Genomic DNA, 8,847 nt, shown 5'->3' with positions numbered 1-8,847 from the left:
CAGTTCATTGTGGAAATACATCTACTTCACCTGAGCTCCTAACTTTGTTTGAAAACGATAGAAACACCAGCAGCAGCTGGATTACAGTAAGGCTGTCTGTAACTTATTACTTTTACACCATAAATATTTTTATATTTGTTAATTTAGGTCGTTTTTCTTGCCAACGGAACTTGCTGGCCCTCCCTCCGTCTCTATACCGAGCCCCACCCGGACAGAAAAGCCGGGAACACAAGCCTTGCGCGCCTGTACTCTGCTCTCTACGGCGAGCCGGAGAGACAAACAAAGCTCCGGCCCCAGTCCTAGCTCGCAACAGTGACGTCACCGCGCAGCGGAGAAGCGTCCACGCGTAGCGATTGGGTGAGCGCGCGGCTGAACTGTTTACATGAAGAAAGGCACGGCGGCGGTTCGGAACACAAGCAGCTGCCGCCGCACGAGGCCAGTCCGGAACACACGCGCGCTTCCCGGCCTCACGCGATAAGCATTTCGGGTAAGGAGACGTATTTCGGAACGCTTGTCGCCCCGCTCGGTGGAGCTAACGTAGCCGCGCGGAGCTTCCGCCCTCTGGGAAGTTCCTTTTGTCCTCTTAAGACAACAACAACCCGAGACGGAGGCGCGTGCAACCGCTGGTTGGACCAAACAACAACGCGTCATTCTCGGTATCAAACCGGTTCGTGATGTCAGAGCCGTCTGTTGTTGTTGTTGTTGTTGTTGTTGTTGTTGTTCGGTGTGAAAACATTCGGAGCGGCTAACAGCTAGCCTGGGTGTGTTTTCCGGGGGGGGCAGCAGCAGCCTGACAATAGATGATGCCATTTTATCCGCCTGAATAATCAGCTGATGTGTGGTGTGACTAGCACACATGCTTCATGCTAGATGCTACATTCATTAGCATGTTAAAAAAAACCAACTGTGTTAGCTGTGGTTCTGGTCGTGTTAGTCATTGGTTCTAACTCTTCCTCTCCAGATGTCACCATGGCAACCAACTTCTCCATCTCCAGCGACAGCGAGTCGGACCCTTCTGAGGAGGTAGAGGAGCGGGACAGCAGCCAGTCGCCGCACCCGCAGGACCATCAGAACCCAGTTCGCCAACGCCACATGCTGACCCTACCGGACCTCAAGATGTCAGGTGGGAGAACGGGGGATGAAAGATGGAGAAACACCAAGGCAGTGTTTAAAGTTTAAACTCCACGTACAGATTCACCTCAACTCACGTCGTTTAGAGTTACGTTGTTCCCGATTACAGTATTTTCCGCACTATAAGGCGCACTGTTGGTTTATGAGATAATTAAAGGCTTTTAGGTGCGCCTTATAGTGGGGGAAATACTTGGCCTGTAAGCTAATTCAACCCGAACTAGTTTCGACATAAGCCGAGGTTCACCTGGACTATTCTCACCCATGTAACTCGTGCGATACACTTCCTGTTCCTCCCTCTCAGCAGGCGGTCGACTCCGCCTCAACTCGGAGTCCCACCCCCCAAGAGACGAGGAGGGGCGGGGCGAGGATGAGGCTGACACGCCCACAGATGGATTCCGGAGGCGTACCAAGTCAGCTCCCCCTGAACTGTGGGCGGCCAAGAAATACGGCCGGCAGCTCCGGAGGATGAGCGACGAGTTCGACAGCCTGCTGGACCGAGGGGTGAGAACGGGATTAGAGAATGGATTGATGATGGGATCTAATCCCACTGGACAAAACTGATTAACTTTGCTTCCCGTGTGTGGTGTAGGAAATGAAAAAGTTGAGGAGTGACGGGCCGGCCAAACCGATGCACCACTCCCGGAGCTGGTGGAGCTACCTCTTTAGTCACCAGGAGACGGAGGGTGAAAACAACCACCACGAGAACCACACTCACCGCACTGAGTAGGCGGGGCAGAGGGAAGGGGGGGAGCCAAGGGAACAATTGTGATGTGAACAATAAGAAGAGGGAAAAGAGCCAAGCATAAAGGCGTGGATTAGCGTCCTGGTCATGTGGTCTTTATGTCTTTGGTAGCTTCATCGTGAAACATTTTGTATCTATGTTGGTTGTGATGTTCGTGTTCTAGGACGTCTCGATCTGGACGGATCAGTCAGGTGATAGCGGTGGCCTGAGCCCCACAGGCCGGATCAGAGGTGTCACGTTTCCGATTCTCCCATCAACGCTATGCAACCTGTTGATGGCGTGAAAAATGAAATCATGTCCGTGATGCTTTTGGGATCGCCTTTCTCCTTCCTTGTGAGGAAGAGGAGGTCACGAGTGCCAAAATAACCCGCTGAGTCTAAAAAAGGAGGGACGAAGTGTTCACCTCAGCCCGTTGGCCACGCAAACCAAAAACCACAACTCTAACTACTGACTATCATCAAAGTCTTTGTTCAAATTTCTATCAGAAGAACAATCTGTATGAGGACAATCTTTCTAAATGTCAGGGCTCCATCATATCTGAGAACATCAAACCCACATATATAAAGCACAAACCACTAGTCTATCTTTATAATGCCTAGGAAGAGCAAAAAACACTGATTTTTATGTGTAAATATTTTGTTAAGATTTTATCAGATGGTGGGTTAGAGGTTACAGATATGTGGTTTAGTCAGAATTTTATTATGAATGGTTCTAATTTAAAACGTCTGGCCGACGCAGCAATAGGCAGAGTACAATCCTCAGCTGTGATTCCTGTGATGTCTGTTGAAGATGAACTGTAAACCCAACCGACGCTAGACTCCATTACGAGGTTCATCAAGAGCAGGTGTAAAGGCTTCAATCTAGATGCAAACCTATGGTAAAGGCTTCAACCAGATTTAGACCAAGCACAAAAGCTTTAAACCTAGCTTAAACCATGTGTAAATGCTTTTAACTGGGAGCAACACTTTAAACCTGATTTAACCTGAGTGTAAAAGCTTCCATCTAAATCTAAACCTATGGTGAAGGCTTCAAACCAGGCAAAAAGGCCTTACACCAGACTTGAGCCAGGTGTAAAGGCCTTACACCAGATTTAAAACAGGGATAAAGGCCTTAAACCAGGCATAAATACCTGAAACCAGGTGTAAAGGCCTTAAACCAAATTCAAACCAGGTTTAAAGGCTTTAATCCCAATTAAAACCAGATGTAAGTACTGCAAAACATTTAAAGGCATCAAATCAGGTGTGAAGGCCTTATACTAGATTTAAACCAGGTGTAAATGCGTTAGACCAAATTTGAAACCATGTGCAAATGCCTTGAACCAAATTCAAACCGGGCGTAAAGATTTTAAACCAGATTTAAAATATTTAAACCAGATGTGAAGGTCTTAACCCAGATTTGAGACTACTTGTAAAGGCCTTAAACCAAACTCCATCCAGGCATAAAGGCCTTAATCCAGATTTACACCAGGTTCAAAGGCCTTAAACCAGATTTAAGACAGGTATAAAGGCCTTAAACCAGATTCAGACCAGATGCATGTGTTATCTGCAATGTGAATCCAGGCTCGTGCATCCTCCCCCATCCTGACCTGTTGGTGTCCTGATGTTGGGTTGATGATTCTGGGTTCGATCGGTCGGGTCTTGCTCTGGCCTTCAGGCCAGTCTGTCGTCTTTTTTACGACTTTCTGCTGTTGGAGAAACATTTGAATCAGGAGATTCCAGACAATCTGACGTGAGTCCACTTCCACTGTGTTGTTGGTCCGATGTGACCAATCCGAACCTGAACCGAAGCCTCCACCAATCACGTCGTCAGCATGATTTATGACATCACTAAAAGTGTTTACGACCGTTCTTGTCCTTCGACACAAGTTAAAACAGCTGTGAGGTTTCATAACAAAGTCCAGCGGAGCTGCAATCATCTGAGCCGCCTTGAACGCGTCATGACGCGCGACCAGAATAATTTACCGCCTTAAACTCCACATCTGTCACACATCACTAAACAAAGAAGCACAACAATGCAGAGGTGCTCGCCGCCTCAACCCTTAGTGTCAGTGAACGCACCACGGAGAAATCGTCTGCCTGGGTTTCTGGAGTTTTACCACTACTTGAATCTGGAAGCGTGGAGAAAAATGAATTCTGATGTGGGTTTTTTTTGTTTTGTTTGGTTGTCGTTGTTGATTCTTTTTTTAAAAATTTTAATGACTTTGTAAATTTTCTCTACTGCTGTGAATCTTCTGGTAAATGCCGTCTTAAATAAAAACTTTTCAGAGTGTTTTATGTGCAAGTGCTTTAATCGTGTGACTTTTTAAAGTCACAACTCATCCGTCGTCTAGGCCACTCCTGTCGGATCCATGGCACACCTCCACCCGCAGTCCAGCGCTGTCAGCATCTTCATATCCGCGGCGCTCAGTGCGAAGTCAAAAATCTGGGCGTTCTCCTTTATCCTGTCCGGATTGGCTGATTTAGGGATGACTGGGACTCTCTGCTGCACGGCCCAGCGCAACAGGACCTGTAGAGGAACACCAGACCTGAGGGGTCGCTGTTCTGTTTAGCCCACATGCCCGTGGGTGTGTGTATACCTGTGCAGGTGTGCATCGGTTCCGGCTTGCCACCTCTGTGAGGATGGGCTGTGTGAACAGCGCCCCCTTCCCCAAGGAGGAGAAGGCCTGGAAACACACGTCATACTCCTCACACACACTCCGGAGCTCCTTCTGGCACAACCACGGGTGAAACTCCACCTGCAGGAACACATGTCTTCATCCACTGCTTCTGTCTGGGTGTTGTTGTCCTGGTGGGGCGTGGCCTACCTGCAGCAGCGCTGGCGGGACCTTGCAGTGCTGCATCAGCTGCTTCAGGTGAGCTGGGGTGTAGTTGGAAACTCCTATGGCCTTGAACCTCCCCTGGGCATGAAGCTCCTCCAGCGCAGCCCAGCTCTGAGCTCTGTTGACTGCAGCAAATAGGAATTAACCAGGAGGAGCAGTCAAACAGACCAAATATAGTCACATTTCCTCTTATAGCATGGAAGCCCCACCCCTTACCTGGGTTCTGCTGGTCAGACTCCGACAGGCCGTATGTGTGGGGGAAGTGGATTAGGTAGAGGTCGATGTAGTCCAGGTCCAACCGGGTCAGGCTGAGCAGCGCCGCCTCCATGGATGCCCCGCCCTGATGCCGATAGTTCAACTTGCTATAGGAGGTAATAAGCAGGAGGCGTGGTCAGAGGAGAAAAGGCGACGCAGGATGACTGTCAAGTTCAAAGGAAAAGTTTGTGTCGATGCTTGGCATGATGGGCACAAGCTACTCCCCCTTAGACCTGATCAGGAAGTAAACGCCGCAGGAGAAAGGGGCGTACCTCATGTTAGCATGCAGCTAACCGTCATTAGTTTGTATGACTTGTCCTGTTTTTTATCCTCATCAGAACCACTTCAGCAAACAGTGATGACGACGATGATAACGATCATGATAACGATGTCAAGTCATTGTCATTATTGACACCCTAACAAGTGCTAACAGGCTCATTTTAAATGACTACGTCATACACATCATAATTCATGACTTTAATTATCAACTGCTGAACTAAAGCCAAATATGACCCGGAGGTGACCCCAAGGTGACCCCAAAGTGACCCGGTGGATTCAGCAGAACCTGGTTCTGTTTAGGATTTAGCTTGACAGAGAAAACAAGGCTGATGTCGTGGTAACATTTGTTGATCTGTAAAAGTCTGACGCTTGTAAAAGCGCTTTGAATTGTCTGTTGACGTGATCAAGCGCTTTATAAATAAAAGTTGATTTATTGAATACCGTCACCTGGTGATGAACACCTCCTTACGGGTCAGGTTGTGTTGGGGCAGGAGGCTCCTGAGAGCCTGACCCAGTTGGGCTTCGTTCTCGTAGATGGCGGCGCAGTCAAAGGCACGGTAGCCGGACGCCAGCGCTGCGTCCACCGCCCGGAACACGTCCTCAGGGGCCTTCAACTTGGAGGTCCCAAAACCCAGGTGGGGCATCCGGGCCCCAGTGTTCAGGAGAACAGAAGGAGTAGACGAGGACATCGGAACCAGGTCGGACTGCAGGAGAGCGGCAGAACGGGAGGATAACGACAGGAGAACTGCGGATGCAGAAGTACAACTCTTAGTGGGTGAGGCAAGCAAAAGAGGAGGAGGGTGAGGAGAGGGTGTGTTAGTGTCATGTGGGACATCCTGCCCCGCACATGCACACATACACACACACACACACACACACACACACATCTATTACACATTAAACTGAATTCGTTTACTATTCAACCATTTCCTCCAATTCAGTCCAACAAACCGAGCAAAAGGTCATTTGAGGACACGAAGGCAAGACAGACAGATTCTCCACTAGAGGGCGTCACACTAAAAGGTTTGAAGACCTTAAGCCAGACCTGCTGTCTCTGTGGTTACTCTCCATAAATCATCATCATAATCATTATCATCATCACATTAACATCATTACCATTAGTTTTTTTTTTCATTTTGTATACTACGGTAATCCCCGAAGAGAAATTAAGAGCACACTTTAATTTTTTGAATTAACACGCATATATGTCAGTATGCACAGGCCCTGTAACAGATACAAACACACACAAGTGGGCCTTTAGGCATGCAGGGGGAGGTAGAGTGGCGGGCAGCCAATGAGAAACTTGTGAAGGGGGACGGCGCCTTGCTAAAGGGCGCCTCGCCAAAGGGCGCCTCGGCACTGCTCAGGAGGTGAGCTGACACCTCCCACTGTCAGCTCACACTCTAGGCGGCTGGTCGGGAGCGAGAATCGATCCGCCGATCTTGGAACATTGGACGACCTGCTCTGCCGCTTTACCAATTAGCCACTGCCGGCCCTAATCATCCTCACCATCATCATCATCGCCATCATCATTATCATCATCGTCATCATCGTTATCATCTTCATCATCACTGTCATTATCATCATTATCATTTTCATCATCATCATCACCGTCATCATCATCATCATTTTGATGTTCATCATCATCATCACCAACATCATCATCATGAGCCCCCCAACATAAAGCATGGGAGGGGGTCCACTAGAACCCTGCAGCCTGTCGCTGGTCAGATGGATCCATCAAGGATCAGGAATCTAGAAAAAAACATGTCAATGTGTGAGGAAGATGAGGATGAAGAGCCCAAGCAGACCTCAGAGTCCACTAAGACCCGGTTACAGAAATTCTGGATCCTTCTAGAGATGTCACTTGACTGGAATCTAGATAAACCATCTGGTAAACCTGAAGGAGGAAGACCAGGTACTGGAGGAACTGGAGGAACCGGATCACGCTCCAGAAACTGAATATGGATCTGTTTGTTATTGATGACTAACAGCTGATCAGCTGTAGGTAACACCAATAAACCTGATCTATAACAGAGCATGAACACTTGAACACAGATAAACTTTTTAGATTTAGATTCTCCATCTCTCTCTCTCTCTCTCTCTCTCTCTCTCACACACACACACACACACACACACACACACACACACACACACACACACACACACACACACACACACACACACACACACACACGCTCCAGTGATTCTTATTATGAAACAGATGAGATGAGAGGTGAACCAATGCCTCGGATCAGTGGGGTGAAAACTGTTGTTGAAAACTGTTTCTGTCACACACACACACACACACACACACACACACACACACACACACACACACACACACACACACACACACACACACACACACACAGATGAAGAAAATTGAGTCATTCCCAGTTCACAGGAAGTCGCTTTCATTCAAGCTCTTCTGATTGAATTAAAGTCACTCGCCAAGTGTGTGTGTGTGTGTGTGTGTGTGTGTGTGTGTGGTGTGTGTGTGTGTGTGTGTGGGTGTGTGTGTGTGTGTGTGTGTGTGTGTGTCTGTGTCCACACAATGCCCTGGAGGGACGTTTGATTTGTTTTTTGTTAAACCGGCTGTAAAGATGTGAACAGGAAAGAATGAATTTCAAACATTTGGAGCGGAGAGAAAGAAACGTTGATGCCTTTGCTTTTTCTTGTCTTGATGACGGTGCAGTTTTTATTTTCATTTCCTGTGTCTCCAGCAGGTCGTCCAGAGTTTTAACTAAGTTCGATGTTTCTATTCATGATTTGTTATGCTGCTGCATTATGAATTCTTGCAGCGCTAGCTAGCACTAGCGTGCAGCTTAGCCGCCCAAAACAAGCCTTTCGAAATTTATCAGTGTATGATGAAAGCTAATGTTAGCGTAGCATGTGTCAGACATAGCACTGTGTTTCAGTTTGATTAGCAACAAAGCCCCACAACCACTTCTCCTTTTCCTCGCTCTGGGTTTTTTCCGCTCTCGTTTGTTTCAAGTGGAAAAAATGATTTAAACTAATTGTGTCAGCCCATTGAGAAGGAAGTGCCAACAAGTCTGTCAGCTTTAAAGGATCAAGTCTGAACAATGGAGATGATCAGGAGCAGAGGTTCAAGTCCCAGAGCCGCCTGAGACGCCTTTAGCCCCAAGACCTGAAGAAGAACGATTTGAAACGTGATGAACGTGAGCGATGCTGCTGATGTCGAGGTTTCACGCCGCAGAAGTCGTTCTATGAGGAATACGCCTTCAGTTGGGTGCACTTGGTCTATAATATTTATTTATCAATTAAAACAAATGAATCTGATCAGCTAATTAAATTGGGAACCTGCCTCAGGGATATTAAATCCTGCATGCTTCACAATTTCTTAATGTTGAACAGTAAGAAAACTGAAGTTATTATTATTGGGCTGAAGCATCTTAGAGATGATTTCTCTAACATTGAAATTCACTCAGATAGCATTGCTCTATCCTCCACCAACAAAGTCAGGAACTTGGGAGTGATTTTTGATCGAGATCTGTCCTTCGATTCTCATATCAAGTCTGTATACCGGACAGCCTTCTTTCACTTGCGAAATAATGCTAAGAAATTTCTTATCCTTTAAAGACGCAGAGAAAATCATTCA

General features: G+C 47.3%; 2 protein-coding genes across 3 annotated transcripts; one reads left to right on the top strand and one right to left on the bottom strand.

Moving 5' to 3' along the window:
- Positions 1–306: 306 nt before the first annotated feature.
- badb (BCL2 associated agonist of cell death b) lies at positions 307–4,141 on the top strand. 2 transcript variants are annotated; one of them, XM_068308591.1, is made up of 4 exons: positions 307–487; positions 962–1,123; positions 1,433–1,632; positions 1,721–4,141. In XM_068308591.1, the coding sequence occupies exons 2-4, from the start codon at positions 970–972 to the stop codon at positions 1,856–1,858; spliced, it is 492 nt and encodes a 163-aa protein (XP_068164692.1). In that variant the 5' UTR covers positions 307–487; positions 962–969; the 3' UTR covers positions 1,859–4,141. The 2 variants fall into 2 exon arrangements, with proteins under 2 accessions (XP_068164692.1, XP_068164693.1); XM_068308592.1 differs by having other exon boundaries at positions 309–487; positions 1,436–1,632.
- Positions 4,142–4,152: 11 nt separating this feature from the next.
- Positions 4,153–5,997, bottom strand: LOC137590803 (aldo-keto reductase MSMEG_2408/MSMEI_2347-like). Its single transcript, XM_068308590.1, has 5 exons — positions 5,673–5,997; positions 4,908–5,053; positions 4,677–4,816; positions 4,449–4,607; positions 4,153–4,378 (listed from the first exon to the last, which is right to left on the bottom strand). The coding sequence occupies exons 1-5, from the start codon at positions 5,912–5,914 to the stop codon at positions 4,199–4,201; spliced, it is 867 nt and encodes a 288-aa protein (XP_068164691.1). The 5' UTR covers positions 5,915–5,997; the 3' UTR covers positions 4,153–4,198.
- Between the last annotated feature and the right edge of the window lie 2,850 nt (positions 5,998–8,847).

Source organism: Antennarius striatus, chromosome 23 (assembly GCF_040054535.1).
Source record: "Antennarius striatus isolate MH-2024 chromosome 23, ASM4005453v1, whole genome shotgun sequence".
In the NCBI taxonomy this organism is placed as follows: domain Eukaryota; kingdom Metazoa; phylum Chordata; class Actinopteri; order Lophiiformes; family Antennariidae; genus Antennarius; species Antennarius striatus.
Note: the sequence above shows the minus strand (reverse complement) of the source record. Positions and strands in the feature narration are given on the sequence as shown.

Excerpts from the sequence above, each read along its gene's own strand:
- badb (XM_068308591.1), top strand. The coding sequence starts at position 970 with ATGGCAACCAACTTCTCCATCTCCAGCGACAGCGAGTCGGACCCTTCT. Across the intron at positions 1,124-1,432 it reads ACCGGACCTCAAGATGTCAG|CAGGCGGTCGACTCCGCCTC; the intron begins GTGGGAGAACGG and ends CCTCCCTCTCAG. Across the intron at positions 1,633-1,720 it reads ACAGCCTGCTGGACCGAGGG|GAAATGAAAAAGTTGAGGAG; the intron begins GTGAGAACGGGA and ends TGTGTGGTGTAG.
- LOC137590803 (XM_068308590.1), bottom strand. The coding sequence starts at position 5,914 with ATGTCCTCGTCTACTCCTTCTGTTCTCCTGAACACTGGGGCCCGGATG. Across the intron at positions 4,817-4,907 it reads GTCTGACCAGCAGAACCCAG|TCAACAGAGCTCAGAGCTGG; the intron begins GTAAGGGGTGGG and ends TATTTGCTGCAG. Across the intron at positions 4,608-4,676 it reads TCCCGCCAGCGCTGCTGCAG|GTGGAGTTTCACCCGTGGTT; the intron begins GTAGGCCACGCC and ends GTGTTCCTGCAG.